This window comes from Manis javanica, chromosome 16, assembly GCF_040802235.1.
Source record: "Manis javanica isolate MJ-LG chromosome 16, MJ_LKY, whole genome shotgun sequence".
NCBI classification, from domain to species: domain Eukaryota; kingdom Metazoa; phylum Chordata; class Mammalia; order Pholidota; family Manidae; genus Manis; species Manis javanica.
Window position 1 is genome coordinate 41,727,255 of NC_133171.1, and position 20,414 is coordinate 41,747,668.

The 20,414-nt window shown below is 42.4% G+C and overlaps 1 protein-coding gene across 4 annotated transcripts in view; it reads right to left on the reverse strand.

Annotated features, from left to right (window-relative positions):
- Positions 1-669: 669 nt before the first annotated feature.
- Positions 670-20,414, reverse strand: part of LOC108393487 (putative adhesion G protein-coupled receptor F2P) — a 32,515-nt gene continuing 12,770 nt past the window's right edge. For all 4 annotated transcript variants that reach the window (XM_073225110.1, XM_073225112.1, XM_073225111.1 and 1 more), the window contains 4 exons: positions 9,914-9,955; positions 7,218-7,277; positions 4,615-4,690; positions 670-3,398 (listed from right to left, as the gene is read on the reverse strand). In XM_073225110.1, the coding sequence (XP_073081211.1) occupies positions 4,643-4,690; positions 7,218-7,277; positions 9,914-9,955 (150 nt within the window). In that variant the 3' untranslated portion in view covers positions 670-3,398; positions 4,615-4,642. The remainder of the gene's footprint in view (positions 3,399-4,614; positions 4,691-7,217; positions 7,278-9,913; positions 9,956-20,414) is intronic.

Consider the following 20,414-nt stretch of genomic DNA (forward strand, 5'->3'; position numbering starts at 1 on the left):
GAAGCAACTCCATTAAAATGAGTCACTTGTTTGTCTTTTCATCGCTTACCTTCATCACAGATGATTACATGAGACGCCGGCTCGCACCTCTTGTAGTGGCGTAATCGGAAGGCAGAGGGGTAAAATGCAAGGCTGAGCCACCGTTGTTGAGGATTCTAAAAGGTTATCACTTTTTTGCCTGTATGATGTTAAACTTGGGAAAACATGGCTGGAACATTGATCAGTGAGTCATGATCTAATCCCTACCTTAGCAAGAGAGATTTTAATAGCTGGACCAAGGAGGTCTTACTGAAGCTCTACCTCGGGCCACAGCTGTGGAGGGTTTGGACCCAGGAGGCACCAATAGCAGCAAACTTCATATGACCTGACTTCAGACTGGGCAGTCTCTTTGGATTTTCCTTGTCACCACCAAATAGTCCCATACAATCCAATTCCAGGGTCTCCTATTTACATGCCTCCCTGGTCCCAAAATTAATGCAAACCTCCTTTTCAATATTATCAAGGGAAATGATGATAATAGGAGAAGTAAGTGAAAGACAATTGTGATACATCTTTTCCAGTAGTAAACAGCAAGAAGGAGATGTTTGTGGAAATAAAGGTCAGTTTCACTGAGCCTGCTAGTTAAGTACTGGGTCATTTGGGAACTGAAAGAGCCAGTATCATCAAACCTTTGTTGTGTAATCAAAGGACTTTATTGAACATATTCTATGTGAAGACACCTTGCTCTGCATTTTGGGCATACAAAAGTGAATAACATAGTAACAAAAGTGAGTAATCCCGTCCCCAAGGTTTTATAGTCTTATCTGAAAAAGAAAATATATGCACGTAAAAGGACTTAAAAGTAAACAAACAATATAACACAATAAATACAAAATATAAAGTTAATAGCACAGATTATAAATATTATAGGAAATCAGTACTTCTGGTTGAACTAATCAGGGAAGACTTCAGGGAGGAGACAAAAAGTGAAGCAGAGCTCGGACCCAGTGTGCCCTGAATAGAACCCTGTGACGTAAACTCTTTCCCAGGCAGGAAACTATATATGTCACAACCATGGCAATGCTGAGCAAAAGATTGGTCAGTGAAAAGCTCAGCAGATTTGGGGGAGGCCATACCCCTGATGGTGAACAGACCTTATCAAATGCTTAATTCTTCTATTTAGAAGTCAATGAATTAACTCCCATGAGAGTGTCTACATCCAAATTCATGCCAAAAGCCATGCTCTGTGCTTGCGTGTATAAGTGTATGTCTTCGTGTGTGCAGGAATTCACAGGTACTCTAACAAAAACAGCCAACATCTTAACGGCCAATTATTTTTTGCCAAGTACTATTCTAAGTATTTTACCTACATTCATTCATTTAATCTTTACAACAACCCTGTGAGGTAGGCTCTATTTTTCTTAATTTATAGATAAGAAAATCAAACTCCAAGGAATTGAAACAACTTTCTCAAAGATCATCATATGTATTAAGTGTTCTAACCACGAATCCGCCTTAGCGGATTGTTAGCACCAAGTTCTCCTTGAGCCACTTTGACCAAGTCACTTCCTTGGTGAGATATGAATGGGACCTATGTCTCCACCCAGGGTGTCCCATAGTCATCGTAAGCCATGCGGTTCATTGACATCTTCCAGGATGGGGCAGACAAGGTTGTGAGCTTCAGGAGAGAGGGTACAGCTTCTTCAAGGGATTCCCGAATCATCCCAGAGTTTCTCAGTGGTATCCATGGGTTTTTCTTGGTTAATAATGATCCCACAGTAGAATGCCTTTCCTGCCATCCTGTCATGGTAAATGAGTTCATCTGAGTGGAGTGTGATTTCATACTTACAGATGTGACTGCTCAGTGGCCAGTCCAGACAAAAGGCTAATCTCTCTTTCTCTCACTGGTGCTCAGAGTTCCCATCTGCAAATGGACTCAGTCTTTTCTAATGATTGTCTAGATTTTTAATTCTAACACTAGTTTTGTGAGATTGCATCATCACTTCAATACATGGACCCCAGCAAATGACATCTCTTTGTACTGAGCTCTCAGCATGGAGAGAACCAGGACTGGAACTGTCCCATTCCCTGTCCTTGAGGAGATTCTACAGAAATACTGGGAAATGTCAACTTACAACCACTTTCCAACTTTTGAAAAGGAAGCAAGTGTTGTCCCAATAGGGGCAAAGCCACTTGAAAGGTGACTCATGCTCCAGGTTGATGTACGCTCCTGCTTTCTGATTGATCTCTTTCTTACAGTTTTAATTTCTCCAACATCCCTCCTTGGAGGAAGATTTTTGTAGTAGAAAGAAAGAGAGAGAGAGAGACCCCACTCACTCACAAACGGAGTCTCACTTTCCCATGTGTAATATAACATCATGAATGCTGGACTGTTGGTAGAATAACTGGGGGCTACTCATTGCCCCCTTTTCCCTTGGCCACTAATTCTCTTCTGATGCATCAGCCTGTGAACTTGCTCTGTAAAGGAGTTCTTTTTTTTCTTAAAATGGCTTCTATCTATAGCACTGCCCTCCTATCAGGTGGCTCCTGGTTTGAATGCCGAATTTGTTTACATACAAGATTAAGAAAATGAGCATCTCTTGACATGAAATACGATATTTCCCCTTCCTCAACACAAGTTTCAAAACAATCATATTGTTGGTGAGAGCTAAGTGGACATTGTCAGAGTAGACAGAGTCCCTCGGTGGCTCCATGACTTGAGGAGAAAGTCCAGGGCTGGGAGCCACAGACCTGGGTTTCTACCCATGGTGCAGGCCTTGATTAGCTGTGACCCATCACTCCAGAATGAGTCTCCTTAAAATGAGCACCTTTCTGGTTCAAAAGCTCTATACTTTTCACTTGATTCACAGCCAAAGCAGTGTGTGTCAGCCCAAGTCAGGCTGACCGTGCAATCTATTTAAATCTGGAGAGGTGGACTGTGCTGGCCCTCGAATTCCTTTAGTACAAGACCAGCAATGATGCACTTAGAAGGAGCCCACCGGTTGGTGATCATTCACGGGCCCCTCCCGCAGCAGCCCACAGACTCCAGCCAGGTGGTATCTCAGGCCACCTTCGCCAAGAGGCACCAGAGCTCTCTTCCTGAGGATACGTGTGACCCAGCAGCCGGAGCTGAAGGCCCTCGAGACCGAGGCCCTCCTGCGGCCCACTGTGTCTGTCTGTTCTCTGCGGGTGCCTGGCGTGGCATAAATCTGTCTACATATATGTGTAGGGTTGACTGGGGGAGAAATGGTCAGCATCACAGATCAGCTCAGACAGAGGGCCTTCCGTCGTCCCCACACTTGAGGCCCTGCTCCAGCAGCACCACAGCTCAGAGGGCTCCCTACAGACCCCCAGAGGCCAGAAGACAGGACTATGCACATCTCTCCTGGGGACTCGCTGCCATTCCTGGAACGCATGACCTTGTCAAGAACAGAAAATCACAGCTTTAATACACAAGCAGCAAGGCCCAAAGCCGCCTGACAATTGCCCTATAGGCTCACTCTTTCTGGAAAAACAAGCCCGTCTGGGAAGAGACCCCTTGGCAAATGAAGAGTCTCTTCCCTTTTAGTCACTGTGGAATCTGTGGAACTAGTTGTTCTATTGCCTATAAATGCTGAGTTACAAACCTTGTCTTTCCATAAACTAGACCCCTTCTTTCCTTTTGGGAAATACCCCTTTCTCTGTACAAAGCCCTGGGCTGCTTCAGAGGGTCTCAGCTGCAGAGGCTCTGGGGCCCAGATGGACTGGGGTGCGGGGCAAGGGCTCCTTCTACATGTCTGCGTGCCTCTCTCTCTGCTTCTGTCTCTTGCTCTGTGTGTGCTTCCATGGGAGTCTTAGTCTGAATGTGTGTCTCTCTCTGTTTCTTTCCATTTTTTTTCTAGGTGTGTCCCTACAACCCTTGGCCTCTCTCTGCCTCTCTGACTCACTGTCAGTGTGTGTCCCCCATGTGGGTGTCTCTGTGTCCCTGTCTGGCCTTCTCTGTATCTACAGGGACCTGGGGACAGAGGATTGAAAGACCTTTGTGCACGTGCCCATTCATCTGGGCTGTTCTCTTCCAACCCTGAGTCACCATGCCCCTCAGGAAGTATCACTGGATTTCTGTCCCCGCCCCCCAGTGGCTCCTTCTCTCTATTTCTCTCTGTGTCTCTGTCTTTCAGACACTACCTTGAACGTAAGTTAACTTCTACATGACCTCTGAGGCCTCTCACAGACAGTGTTTATCATAATTCCTTGATCTTTTAACAATACGGAAAAGAAAGGAGCCACAGTGGGACACCGGTGGGGTACTGCTATCTTAGAGGATGTCCTGGGGGTGAGCAACAGGAGGGGAGGAGGAGAGGGACCAGCCGTGTGGCCTGGCACCTCTGCTCACCCCCTTCTTAAACACACTCAGCCTAATTTACAAGCATTCTCAGATGACCTGATTGCTTTACAGGGACAACAAAAACGCCAGTAGCGCAAGAAGTAGAGGTGCACACATATCTTTAACCATAGCTACATGAGAACGGATTGTATAAGGAAAATCTTTTCAATCAATAAAAAAATCATTTCAAGTTCGAATCAATCAAATTGTGGTTTTTGAAGGAAGTGTCATATGTATGGCTTGAATAGGGAGGCCCCTGGCTTTGCACTCACCGCCCAAGTCAGGAGTACAGCCTGCTTGTTACCCTGGCCCTTTGGTGGGGTGACAAGAGAGATCAGAAGAAAGGTTCTGTTGGAGACAAAAGTAGAATCACACTCATCGTTACTGAGCTGTTTTCAATAACCTGTTATCACAATTATTTGAAGCACATGGAGAGTTGTGACTTACAGCGGTTTATTTCACCCTTTCATTGCCTCTCTCTCCTTCTTTATATCAGACCCGCTAACCACTTAAGAATGGGCTGGTGTGAGAGACCCTCCTCCTCGCTGGCCTGGCCTGAATCTCTCTCCTTTGGGAGACTCTACTCTGGGAGGGAGGCAGGGACGAGGCAGTGGAGGGGAAATGTTAACACGCCCCCAAGCCCCCAGATAGCTTCTCCTCTGGCCTGCTGAAACCCCCAGCATTTGTCATCCACGCGTGATGTGCTGGAATAAGTACCGTTGACATTAAATATGAAATAAGATACTCAATGTCCCTAAAAGTTCTTGTGCTTTAGGTATATGTTGCCTGAGATAGGCACTACATTAGCCGGTGGCAGACAAGTACATCATAGCCATGGACTAGTACGTCACATCAGATACAGAGTGAACACAGACAAGTGTGTTTATTGTCCTGGGCTTGGGGATCTGGGACGGACCCTCTGCAGGCAGGTCCCACACGGGGACAGAGTTCCATCTGGACTGAAGAAGACTGCTGCCTAGGGATGAGAGGTCTATAAGGCAGGAAAGAAGACAGATGAGCCTTCTTCCCCGAGTGGGGCCGGCAGAACTGAAGCTCACAGGCCAAGGCTAGCAAGCAGGCAGAATGAAGGAAGGGTGACAGAGTAGGATACGTTTTTCACCTGTCACCTAGACCGGTGCTTCTTCAACCTGCAACACATTAGAATCCCTGGGGACCTTTAATGAAACACGACTAGACCCTACCCCCAAGAATTTCTGGTTTAAATTTTCTTGGGTGGAACCTGGACAGTGACATTTTAATAAAGCTCTCTAGTTATTTCTAAGGGCACCAGAATTGAAAACAACTGACTTGGACAACCAACAAACTGATAATAAAGCTCGGGGCATAATCTGGCCTTATTGTTCATATAGAAACACAAAGAGAAGTGGGCAAAATGCCTATTATTCTCTAGCACTGGCGAGCACAATTTCCTTGTGGTAGCTGAATGGACCAATGCTGAGAACACATAAGAAGAGGAGGGATACTAAATGGGAAGGGATTGGAAGTCGGCCACTCTCCACAGTGTGCTGGCAGACCAGAGCGAGGTAGGAGGGGAACACTTCCGCCAGGTAGGCTGGCTGGAGGCAAAGATCTACACTGCTGTGATACCTCAGGAAGGCTTAGCGGAGTGGGTCGCAATCCTGACTACATTAGAATCACCTGGAGAGCTTGTAAAACTCCCCAAACCTAAGCCATTCCACAGGGCATTCCAATCAGAAGTTCCAATAGTGGGACTCAGGCAACAGGTTTTGAAGTTTCCCAGTTGATTCCAATGTTCAGTTAAGGCTGAGAACGACTGCTTTAGGCAAAGATGTTTATTCTCAGTAAAACTTGAATTTGCTTGTTTGTTTATTTGTTCATGTCAGCTGGAAAGGGTGTAGAGGGGTCAGCAACCTCCCAGGTTTGGAGACCAAGGACTAGGAACAAGATCATAGTTTGTGTAAGATTAAGACAAATGGAAATAGGAAAATAAAGGGAAGGAAAAGGAGAGAAGACAAAAAGAGGGCTAAAGAAATGAAAGGAGAGGGAATGGAAAGGCATGGAATATGGGGAAGGTGCAATTCTGTCACTCCGGCCCATGTGGCACCCAGCCCCTGGGTTCCGGCACCCCTCTGCAGGTATACCTTTTGCAACACCAGTCCATGCCAGGCAATGCAGAACCCATCAGATGTTGGCCTGTGAAACCCCAGATCACCTCTTTGTTTGTTCCTGGGTGTGTTCCCTGGGCTTACCCTGAGTCCTCTTTTGGTGTCATTTAAAAAATTTCCAATTTTTCCCTTCCTCAGAAGCTAAGGAGTCCCATCCTTCACATAACAATACATGGCTTCTAAATGATTGGAATGGAAGATAAATGAAAGGGCACCTATATATTGCATCCAAAGACTACACCTTCCCACAACACCTCTGAGCAGGCCCTTGCCTTCTTTGGCAACTCCAGTAACCCCGGCAGCCGACCCCTCTTGGAAATCAAGCTATTAGGAAGTTCTCTGTGTAGAGTCAGAATTTGTGTCTGTGAAATTTTCATACTTTGATTGTGGTTCAACTGATTGGAATCATAGACAACGAGCAAGCTGCCAGGGAACCTGAGATTCCTCAACTTCTCTACTTTGTCTATCCATCATCTGCTCTCTCCCGCTGTGTGGTTTGAGGGTCACCCCTCCAGGCCTGGTCACCTTGTCTCTCCTCTAAATGCATTTAAGTCTGCTTTCACCCCTCTGGATGTGGTCCCACGACTCCAGAAAGAATCTGAACAGCTCAAAGGGACACACACTTAGCACTTCTGAAAATTCCAGACCACAAAGTGCTAAGGAATAGTTTAAGCAACACTATTATCTTGCCAATCTTTTACATGCAGTAATGAATACGAAGGTTTTACCTCTGATATTCTGGAGATCCATTTTGCAGAGGTTACTCGACTCTTTAAGGCTTCTCTTATCTGCATAATTAACAAAAGGAGTTAAGAAAAGATTATAAAAAATCAGCACATGTGCTTGGGCCCGGCAAACACACAGGGAGGGCGTGTGTTACCAGCCAGCGCCTGTAGGTGGCATATGGAGGGATTGGTACCTCGGAGAAGTGGTCTGGGAAAAGGTACAGAGCTAGCATAGGAGACGCCCATTCAGGGCCTCAAACGTGAACCCAATGGCTAAGAAATGCAGTTTGCCACAACGCTGAGGGATTCCTGATATTTCTTTGGGAGTATTTTTTGGAGCATTAGGATAGTTGAACATTTCCCACAGTCTATCAATTATTCAAAGCCCCTTTACTAGAAGGACAATACATAGTTTTTTTTAAAAAAAGAACTCTATGCAGCATAGCAAAAGCCTGTATAGCTAAGAAAACAAGAATAATAAATAATAGTATTTTTAAGTATGTACTCAATATGCTTAATATATTAAATAATATACCTACATTGTATATTTATATTAATATAGAATAAAATAATGTTAGTTGTTAAATACCTATTTAAATGTTTTGTTTTTAAAACTGTATTCTTATACTTAAATTTTTTTAAAGTGCTTTAAAGTGCTTTTCATGCTTGTCGTCTCATCCTATTTAAAAAATAATCCTGCAAAGTAGATATTATTATCCCCATTTTACAACTGAGGAAATCAAGACTGCGGATCAAGTGACATCCAAAGTCAGTCAGCTACTAAGAGGAAGAGGCAGGACTTGAGTTCGTGTCCTCTGACTCCAGACCATCCTGTTGTTTTCCCTTAATCTTCCCTGCTGAACACAGGCACTCTCTGCTTAGTTCTACTCCCTCTTCTTCGCTTCTGCTTTATAAAATGATGTCCACCTCCCAAGGCCTTGTAAAAGTTCTGTCTTCATGGTCAGTCCACGCCAAAGTCCTCCAGCTCAGACTGACTTCACCCTTCCCTGAAAACTGTTCTCTGTCACACACAGGCTCCCAAGAGGGAGGAGCGCTCAGTGGGGGCTTGGGGTCTAAGCACCCGGAGACCCACTGGAATATATAAAGACACATTGGAGCTTCTACTTAAATTAATTTTTTCTCATCCTCTTTTTAATTGTTTCACAATGTGCATAATACATACTTCATAAATTAATAATCAACACATCAGAGAATGCATGCTCACTGCTTTTTTATTCATCCTAAAAATTCAAAGACAACTGACACACAACTTTTTGTCAGTTAATCATGTATGGTCCTGTGACAGCTTCGAATATTTACCTTTTACATTATAATTTTAAATACAAGAGGTTTTGATCCTGATGGAAGGTTCTACATCTTAGAGGTCTTTGCACATCTCACAGCACGTAACCCTGCTAAACCAATAAATAAAATGCAGCTGCAGCTGCTTTGACTACAAATACTACTTGTGATATTAATATTAATAAAACCCTTATCATATAGTAATATCTGAAATGCTTTCTGTGCATTTTCGCTTGCAGAATTGCATTTTTTTCCTTACGACAATCTAGAAGAAAAGGTAGGGAAATCATTACCTCTGTATTCCATTTGAGAGATCTGGGGTACATGAGAGCTAAGAAAGTCCCCAGCAGCACACAGCTAGTACACAGAAATATCAAGACTCAAAGACTTACACTTCATCATTTTCACCTCCAGATAGTTTTATTAGTTTGATATGGTATCCTCATAAGAATGTGAAGAGACCATTATGAAATGCCTCTTGTACAAACCTTGTTTATTAATTTAATAGAGAGCACTAATAGTAAAATAAATAAATAAAACAAAAGATTAAAAGTCAACCCTGCAGTGAAGGTGTTTGCGTCTGCCTTTGAAAGTTTGGTATGCTTTGCTCATTCCTGGAAGTGATATAGGACAACAGAAAAAGAGTGACCTTAGAAGCCCGAGTAAACATTTAATGTTTTACTCATTTGTTTAGTTATTTGTTTTCATCACTCGCCACTTATATACATTCATCTATATTTGGAGAATTCCCTTCCTTGGGTCCACTGCTCTTCAAGGTAGAGGCCAGGAACTCACTCTCCCAGCCTCCCTTGCAGCTCACATGTAGCCATGTGACCTGGGCTCAGCCAATCCAACATGACAATGCAAAGAAGCAGCTATCAGTGGGGTCCCCAACAGCAGGGTGGAGCAGTGGCAGCCTCTAAGGTCTGACTGTTGGCCTGGTGAAAGTGGGGAGAGGTAATGGTGTCCCTCAAGGAGCAGCTCTGGGCCGTGACCTGGGAACTACTCCTGATGTGTAGCCTCCAAGCCTCCAAGTCAGAGAGACCGTCCCAGAGATGATATTGTGAGATTTACTAAATTGCTTTGCTGTTTCAACTAGAGGGGATTTCTGTAGCGATCGTATGCAAGTTTAATCACTCTTGAGTCTCAGTTTCCTCATCTGTAACACTGAAAATAGGAATATACCCAAGATTACACTAAGGATTAGAGCTAAAGAACCTAAAACGTTCAGCTCCTTAAGAGCTTGCACAACAGTAGGTATTAGTTGCATTGTAAAGAACAGTAATGCCTGTTCAAGTGTAATGTTGGAGGTGAAGGACTCTCAATATGTGGTCTTTACAAATGAGGACTGCAGGGCCAGGTACCCACGATGCAGGAACAGTAAGAACTTATGGTACCTTTGGATCCAGGAGTGTTCCAAACACCAAAATGAAGAAGCCCTGCGAAAGACAGGAGAAGGGACAGCCATTTATAAAATAGCAATAATAATACCAGCACTCATTTTATCAGGTCTTACCCTGGTAAAAACAAAACTAAAATAAAAACAATTTTATTAAATCTTCAACTTTCTCATTTTGAGGTCACAGTACCTCGATTCATCTATTCAACAAATACTAATTGAACATCTTCCATGTTCCAGCCACTGTGCTACACATTTGGGATACCTCAGTATGCCTAACAGACCAAGGTCCCTGATTCATACAATATTATATAAATTTCATTTTAAATTGGGCAAAATAAAATTGTTGTGCCTTTCTCAGGAGCTGTGCATCTCACCAGAATATAATTTAATATAATAATTTTAATAATATAATATTAATAATTTAATAATGTCTGCAAGAGTTAGAGGTGATGTTAGGCAATGGACAGTAGCCTTGCAGTCCCTGGGCACTCAGTAATGAAAAATCTTCCACAGAAAAAAGCAAAAGTAGCTATGCCCAGCTTCCATTAACAACCTTAATCTCCTTCCTCCACCCGCAACCAAAGAATGTTATAAAACTTATAAAGAAAAACCAAGTACATGGATCCTCAGAAAAACTAGGACATAAAACAGATTGAGTTTCTAAACACATCATGTATGCTCGGAAACAGGTGCTCCAAATAAGATGATATAGAGAGAATTAATTTGCTCTCATATGTCTTATCCATAAACACACACACATTAAAGTCAAAAGGAGGCTACTCCTCCGTCGTTACAGTCCATTCAAGTTTTTGACTTTTTTTTTTCCCACAAAACCACCCTGGAAGAAGAAAGGAAAAGTATCTTTCCTTATCAGATAAAGAAAAGGAAGCTCAAACATTCATCTTTCCAAACATGATAGACAGTAACGTTCATTAGACAAAGTTTCTCTTGAAGGTGTTGTTATTCAGATCCTGGCTCACCTGAGAAGAGAAGTGAGATATGACCTTTGATTTAGGCAAATCCTTGTTAAGCTGCTTCAATTACATAAATGTATGTGAGCACTTAGCCAGGCAGAGGCCTGTCCACACATGTGGGTTTACCATGTTACAACCTGGTGGTCATCAGTAGACACAATACCAAACCCACTGTTAACACAATTTGTAAATGCTCAGCTTAGAAGCAGCAGACTTCACAGGCCCCGGTGTATGGTCATGCAGCTCAGCCATTCCCCAAACACGCTAATACACCTCTTCACTCAGCCAGTCCAGCCAGTGCTCCGAAGCAGGGAAGGCTCCTATCAGATTGCTCCCCTGTGGAACATTCTTAGCCTATGAGATAGCTATTGAAATCCGTCATTGTGTCTGCTAAGAGTATGGGGCATTAGGTTACAAAATACCATTTGTATAAAGATAATGCTTGGGTCAAATACATCCCAGTCTGGTTTTGTACTAAGAATACATTTTAAATCAGTATCTCCATGACTTTTGCCCAGGAATTAAATTTTTTAAAGATGTAAGAACCATGATTCTAGCCTGTTTCCTCTACAAATAAACGTTACGTTAACTAAAAGGCTAAGAGGAATTTCTCTTCTGTAAGATTTTCCATTTCCTGAAGGTCAGACTAATTATATTTATATCTGCAACATTTAGCATAATGCTTGGCACAAAATAAAAATATTCAATAAATGTGGTATCCCCTGACTTATGTTTGTGTGTGTGTGTGTTTAGTTACTTTACTATGCAAACTGCATCTGTAGAGCCATAAAGAGTAACAGGAAAATATTCCACTAGGCTCACTTTTCATTAGTCTATGCCACTTGGGGAAAAGTTACACAAAATATCATTCAATTTGGACAAAACATTAGTCATGAAGTTTAATATCTGACTGAAAAGAATTCACTGGTAACAGCTTCTTTGCATTTCTTTTCGCAGATAAAGTGCAATTCAAGCAGTTAAAAGGTGTTTTCCCAAGTTTTAAAATACACGCTTTACTGCTACAGACTGACTGTGTCTGCCCAAAATTCATGTGCTCAAACCTAATGCCCATGCAAAGGTATTTGGAGGTGCACCTTTAGGAGGTGATTAGGTCATGAGGGCAGAGCACTCAATGAATAGAATTAGTGCCCTTTTAAAAGAGGCCCTAGAGTCCCCTTGCACCTCCCAACATGTAAGGTTACAGCAAGAAGATGGCTGTTCATCTATGAACCAGGAACAAGACTCTCACCAGCTACCGAATCTGCTGGCACCTTGATCGTAGATTTCCTAACCTCCAGAACTGTGGGAAATAAATGTCTTTGTTGATAAGCCACCCAGCCTGTGGTATTTTTGTTATAGCAGCCAGCATGGACCAAGATATTTACTTTTGTCCCACCAAAACAGCTCTGAGGGTTCCGAAGCCTTACCCAGCCCACAATTCCTCTCCGTAATTAAGAGAGAGGATTACGAGATGTGATGGCTGGCAACACAGGCAGCCAGGGTTGCAACTGACCACATACTAACACCTCCCTAGTGAAGAGGGTGCTTGAGCTTTCAGACCAGTGGAGGTTGTCCCATGGGACTAGGACCAGGAAGTCTCTATAAGGGTCTTTCTCCCACATCCTCTGGATCCACACATGTTTAGAAGTCTCTCTTCAGCCCCAGATGCTCCTCATCTCTGCTCCTACTAAGACTCAGCTCATCCCGTGCCTTCCTACTCAGTCAATTGTGTCTCCTGCCTCAGTAGGTGTATGGCTCTCATTTCTCTCTTCCTGCACTGGGAATCCTGAGGATGCCCTGATGCACTGATAGGTTGGCAAATAGCAATAATCAACTCTTCTAACTTGTAGCACTTGCCAGTCTCCATGGATAAATACTTCCCCTCCTTGGCTGATTTAAATCTAGCAACGTGACATTACTGAACATGGAGTTAGGAAAAGATGGGCACATCATTATACGGTGTTTCTACCATACAGATGCAATAGACCTAAATAGTACCAAGAGCACAGGAAAATGTAGACAATTAGGAAGTGATGCATTTTGAGAGTGTTTGACCTTTGTTTTTAATCTCGCTTATTTAATTGTGAGTTTATATCATTTAATTTTGTTGATGTCTGTGTTTACAACCAGCTCACAAAATCCCTGAAAATAGAAAGTCAGCTCTGGTGAGCCAGCACAGACCAACTCCGGCACCCCGCTGCCTACTGCCTGCTCCAGTGTCTGACCTTCAGCCAACCCTTCTCTCGGTTTCTCACTGTACCACTGGCACTGGCCTTTAAATGGGCCCCCTCCTCCTCCTTGCCAGTAAATGGCAGAAACTGAGCTGAAATTATGAGTTGATTCTGTTGTGATAGATAAACAAGCTCGTCCAAAATGAAATTCACAGTTAAGATGGCCCCAGGGGAAATAAGGAGAGGAAGGGGCTGAGAAGGGAGACATGAGCTCACCAGGGGTTCATGATGAATGAGCCATGAGATGTGCTAAATAGGAATTTGGGAACACTAGGATTTTTATCCTAGCCTTATCAATGACTAGCTGCATAAACATGGGCAAGGCAATTGGTAATTACTAAGAACTATGTAAAAAATGGAGGGTATGAAAATATCTTCTATAGAAATGCAAACAAAACCAGATATTCAAAAAGTGAGGTGCTCCTATTATTTTTTTTCAAGGCATCAAAATGTTTATTGTAAAATGACATGATTTATACTTTAATTTTGAAAAAAAAAGAGAAAATATTTGACTTGAAAATCTCTACCATCCATTAGGTAAAACATTTATTTGAAAATAGCCTTACTTTCAAATAAGCATACATTCAGAAAAAAAAGGGGTATTTTAGAGATCTTTAGGAAAATAAAAGCTTTGTTTTCAACCAGTTGCTATCTACATATGTAACATTCAGTATAATAAATTTTGGCTGTATTTGGTACATTGCAACAGAAAAAAAAATTAGAGTACCAAGATTTCAAGAAGGAAGGGAGTTACTGGATATGGAACAGTATGTAGCCACTAAAGAGGCATAAGTATACTTAGTGACCTGGGAAAATGCTAGGATTTATCTCTAGGTAAAAAAGTAAATTCCATAATAATATACATTATCTCTAAACCCTTATATGAAAATATATTTGTATGTTAGGATAAAAAAATTTGGGGAGGGGGCGGAGCCAAGATGGCAGCGTGAGTAGAGCAGTGGAAATCTCCTCCCAAAAACACATAGAGCTATGAAAATATAACAAAGAAAAATCTTCCTAAAATAGAGACCACAGGACACAGGACAACATCCAGACCACATCCACACCTGCAAGAACCCAGCGCCTTGCGAAGGGGGTAAGATACAAGTCCCGGCCCGGTGGGACCCGAGCGCCCCTTCCCCTGGCTCCTGGCGGGTGGAAAGAAACCGGAGCGGTTCTTTTTTTTTTTTTTGGCGAGTGCTTTTTGGAAGCCTTAAAGGGACAGGGACCCCATTGCTAGGGAGGCAGAGTGGTGGGACAGGTGAGCGGGTGCCTGGGACCGGCACTTGAAGACGGAGGAAATCGCGCATTTTTCCCCTTTTTTTTTCTCTTTTTGGCGAGTGCTTTTTGGAAGCCTTAAAGGGACAGACACCCCAGTGCTAGGGAGGCAGGGCGGCAGGACTGGTGAGCGGGTGCGTGGGACCGGCGCCTGAGGACAAAGAATATCCCGCGTTTTTCCCTGCGGGACCAGTGGGCGGGTGCCTGAGACCGGCACTTGAGGACGGAGGAAATCACGCGTTTTTCCCCTTTTTTTTCCTCTTTTTGGTGAGTGCTTTTTGGAAGCCTTAAAGGGACAGGGACCCCAGTGCTAGGGAGGCAGGGCAGTGGGACTGGTGAGAGGGTGCCTGAGACCGGCACCTGAGGACAAAGAATATCGTGCGTTTTTTCCTGCAGGACCAGTGGGCGGGTGCTTTTTGGAAGCCTTGAAGGGACAGGGACCCTGGTGCTAGGGAGGCAGGGCAGCAGGACCAGTGAGCGGGTGCCTGGGACCGGCACCTGAGGACAAAAAAAAAAAAAAAAAATCGCTTGTTTTTTCCTTTTTTTTTTTTTTTTTTTTCTTTCTGTTCCCTCTCTCATTGTTGCTGTTGTTGTTTTGGTTTTGAGAGTGCTTTTTGGAAGTCTTAAAGGGGCAGGACAGGTCACTTAGACCAGAGGCAGGGAATCTGGGGATCTGTGGGCACTCTAACCCCCTGGGCAGCAGGGAGCACAGAGGCCCCTTACGGAGATAAATAGCCTCCCGGCTGCTCCCCCTCCAACTGGGCTCCACCATTTTGGAGGAGCAGCCCCAGCCAGGCCACGCCCACCGCAACAGCAGAGAAAAACCCCATAGCAACCGGGCAGGAAGCAGAAGCCCTGTCTGCACACAGCTGCCCAGCACAAGCCACTAGAGGTCGCTATTCTCCCAGGTGAGGAAGCCCACAAACCAACAAGAAGGGAAGCTCTTCCAGCAGTCACTTGTACCAGCTCTGCACACTATCTCTATCACCATGAAAAGACAAAACTACAGGCAGACAAAGATCACAGAGACAACACCTGAGAAGGAGACAGACCTAACCAGTCCTCCTGAAAAAGAATTCAAAATAAAAATCATGAACATGCTGACAGAGATGCAGAGAAAAATGCAAGAGAGGTGGGATGAAGTCCGGAGGGAGATCACAGATGTCAGGAAGATCACAGAAGTGAAACAATCCCTGGAAGGGTTTATAAGCAGAATGGATAAGATGCAAGAGGCCATTGAAGGAATAGAAGCCAGAGAACAGGAACGTATAGAAGCTGACATAGAGAGAGATAAAAGGATCTCCAAGAATGAAACAACACTAAGAGAACTATGTGACCAAGCCAAAAGGAATAATATTCGTATTATAGGGATACCAGAAGAAGAAGAAAGAGGAAAAGGGATAGAAAGTCTCTTTGAAGAAATAATTGCTGAAAACTTCCCCAAACTGGGGGAGGAAATAATCGAACACACCATGGAATTACACAGAACCCCCAACAGCAAGGATCCATGCAGAACAATACCAAGACACATAGTAATTAAAATGGCAAGGATCAAGGACAAGGAAAGAGTTTTAAAGGCAGCTAGAGAGAAAAAGGTCACCTATAAAGGAAAACCCATCAGGCTAACATCAGACTTCTCGACAGAAACCCTACAGGCCAGAAGAGAATGGCATGATATACTTAATGCAATGAAACAGAAGGGCCTTGAACCAAGGATACTGTATCCAGCACAACTATCATTTCAATATGATGGCGGGATTAAACAATTCCCAGACAAGCAAAAGCTGAGGGAATTTGCTTCCCACAAACCACCCCTACAGGGCATCCTACAGGGACTGCTCTAAATGGGAGCACCCCTAAAAAGAGCACAGAACAAAACACACAACATATGAAGAATGGAAGAGGAGGAATAAGAAGGGAGAGAAGAAAAGAATCTCCAGACAGTGTATATAACAGCTCAATAAGCGAGCTAAGTTAGGCAGTAAGATACTAAAGAAGCTAACCTTGAACCTTTGGTAACCACGAATCTAAAGCCTGCAATGGCAATAAGTACATATCTCTCAATAGTCACCCTAAATGTAAATGGACTTAATGCACCAATCAAAAGACACAGAGTAATAGAATGGATAAAAAAGCAAGACCCATCTATATGCTGCTTACAAGAAACTCACCTTAAACCCAAAGATAAGCATAGACTAAAGGTCAAGGGATGGAAAAACATATTTCACGCAAACAACAGTGAGAAGAAAGCAGGGGTTGCAATACTAATACCAGACAAAATAGACTTCAAAACAAGGAAAGTAACAAGAGATAAAGAAGGACACTACATAATGATAAAGGGCTCAGTCCAACAAGAGGATATAACCATTCTAAATATATATGCACCCAATACAGGAGCACCAGCATATGTGAAGCAAATACTAACAGAACTAAAGAGGGAAATAGACTGCAATGCATTCATTTTAGGAGACTTCAACACACCACTCACCCCGAAGGATAGATCCACCGGGCAGAAAATAAGTAAGGACACAGAGGCACTGAACAACACCCTAGAACACATGGACCTAATAGACATCTATAGAACTCTACATCCAAAAGCAACAGGATATACTTTCTTCTCAAGTGCACATGGAACATTCTCCAGAATAGACCACATACTAGCTCACAAAAAGAACCTCAGTAAACTCCAAAATATTGAAATTCTACCAACCAATTTTTCAGACCACAAAGGTATAAAAGTAGAAATAAATTCTACGAAGAAAACAAAAAGGCTCACAAACACATGGAGGCTTAACAACATGCTACTAAATAATCAATGGATCAATGAACAAATCAAAATAGAGATCAAGGAATATAAAGAAACAAATGACAACAACAACACTAAGACCCAACTTCTGTGGGACGCAGCGAAAGCTGTCTTAAGAGGAAAGTATATAGCAATCCAGGCACACTTGAAGAAGGAAGAACAATCCCAAATGAATAGTCTAACATCACAATTATCAAAACTGGAAAAAGAAGAACAAATGAGGCCTAAAGTCAGCAGAAGGAGGGACATAATAAAGATCAGAGAAGAAATAAACAAAATTGAGAAGAATAAAACAATAGCAAAAATCAACGAAACCAAGAGCTGGTTCTCTGAGAAAATAAACAAAATAGATAAGCCTCTAGCCAAACTTATTAAGAGAAAAAGAGAATCAACACAAATCAACATAATCAGAAATGAGAATGGAAAAATCACGACAGACTCCACAGAAATACAAAGAATTATTAAAGACTACTATGAAAACCTATATGCCAACAACCTGGAAAACCTAGAAGAAATGGACAACTTCCTAGAAAAATACAACCTCCCAAGACTGACCAAGGAAGAAACACAAAAGTTAAACAAACCAATTACGAGCAAAGAAATTGAAACGGTAATCAAAAAACTACCCAAGAACAAAACCCCGGGGCCGGACGGATTTACCTCGGAATTTTATCAGACACACAGAGAAGACATAATACCCATCCTCCTTAAAGTGTTCCAAAAAATAGAAGAAGAGGGAATACTCCCAAACTCATTCTATGAAGCCAACATCACCCTAATACCAAAACCAGGCAAAGACTCCACCAAAAAAGAAAATTACAGACCAATATCCCTGATGAATGTAGATGCAAAAATACTCAATAAAATATTAGCAAACAGAATTCAACAGTATATCAAAAGGATCATACACCATGACCAAGTGGGATTCATCCCAGGGATGCAAGGATGGTACAACATTCGAAAATCCATCAACATCATCCACCACATCAACAAAAAGAAAGACAAAAACCACATGATCATCTCCATAGATGCTGAAAAAGCATTTGACAAAATTCAACATCCATTCATTATTAAAACTCTCAGCAAAATGGGAATAGAGGGCACGTACCTCAACATAATAAAGGCCATATATGATAAACCCACAGCCAGCATTATACTGAACAGCAAGAAGCTGAAAGCATTCCGTCTGAGATCGGGAACCAGACAGGGATGCCCACTCTCCCCACTGCTATTTAACATAGTACTGGAGGTCCTAGCCACGGCAATCAGACAAAACAAAGAAATACAAGGAATCCAGATTGGTAAAAAAGAAGTTAAACTGTCACTATTTGCAGATGATATGATACTGTACATAAAAAACCCTAAAGACTCCACTCCACAACTACTAGAACTGATATCGGAATACAGCAAAGTTGCAGGATACAAAATTAACACACAGAAATCTGTAGCTTTCCTATACACTAACAATGAATCAATAGAAAGAGAAATCAGGAAAACAATTCCATTCACCATTGCATCAAAAAGAATAAAATACCTAGGAATAAACCTAACCAAACAAGTGAAAGACTTATACTCTGAAAACTACAAGTCACTCTTAAGAGAAATTAAAGGGGACACTAATAAATGGAAACTCATCCCATGCTCATGGCTAGGAAGAATTAATATCGTCAAAATGGCCATCCTGCCCAAAGCAATATACAGATTTGATGCAATCCCTCTCAAATTACCAGCAACATTCTTCAATGAATTGGAACAAATAATTCAAAAATTCATATGGAAACACCAAAGATCCCGAATAGCCAAAGCAATCCTGAAAAAGAAGAATAAAGTAGGGAGATCTCACTCCCCAACTTCAAGGTCTACTACAAAGCCATAGTAATCAAGACAATTTGGTACTGGCACAAGAACAGAGCCACAGACCAGTGGAACAGATTAGAGTCTCCAGAAATTAACCCAAACATATATGGTCAATTAATATTTGATAAAGGAGCCATGGACATACAATGGCAAAATGACAGTCTCTTCAACAGATGGTGCTGGCAAAACGGGACAGCTACATGTAGGAGAATGAAACTGGACCATTGTCTCACCCCATATACAAAGGTAAACTCAAAATGGATCAAAGACCTGAATGTAAGTCATGAAACCATTAAACTCTTGGAAAAAAACATAGGCAGAAACCTCTTAGACATAAACATGAGTGACCTCTTCTTGAACATATCTCCCCAGGCAAGGAAAACAACAGCAAAAATGAGCAAGTGGGACTACATTAAGCTGAAAAGCTTCTGTACAGCGAAAGACACCACCAATAGAACAAAAAGGAGCCCTACAGTATGGGAGAATATATTTGAAAATGACAGATCCGATAAAGGCTTGACGTCCAGAATATACAAAGAGCTCACACGCCTCAACAAACAAAAAACAAATAACCCAATTAAAAAATGGGCAGAGGAACTGAACAGGCAGTTCTCTAAAAAGAAATACAGATGGCCAAGAGACACATGAAAAGATGCTCCACGTCGCTAATTATCAGAGAAATGCAAATTAAAACTACAATGAGGTATCACCTCACACCAGTAAGGATAGCTGCCATCCAAAAGACAAACAACAACAAATGTTGGCGAGGCTGTGGAGAAAGGGGAACCCTCCTACACTGCTGGTGGGAATGTAAATTAGTTCAACCATTGTGGAAAGCAGTATGGAGGTTCCTCAAAATGCTCTAAACAGACCTACCATTTGACCCAGGAGTTCCACTCCTAGGAATTTACCCTAAGAACGCAGCAATCAAGTTTGAGAGAGACCGATGCACCCCTATGTTTATCGCAGCACTATTTACAATAGCCAATAATTGGAAGCAACCTAAATGTCCATTGGTAGATGAATGGATAAAGAAGATATGGTACATATACACAATGGAATACTACTCAGCCATAAGAAGTGGAAAAATCCAACCATTTGCAGCAACATGGGTGGAGCTGGAGAGTATTATGCTCAGTGAAATAAGCCAAGCAGAGAAACAGAAATACCAAACAGAGAAAGAGAAATACCAAATGATTTCACTCATCTGAGGAGTATAGGAACAAAGGAAAAACTGAAGGAACAAAACAGCAGCGGAATTACAGAAGCCAAAAATGGACTAACAGGTACCAAAGGAAAAGGAACTGGGGAGGATGGGTGGGCAGGGAGGGATTAGGGAGGGGGAAGAAG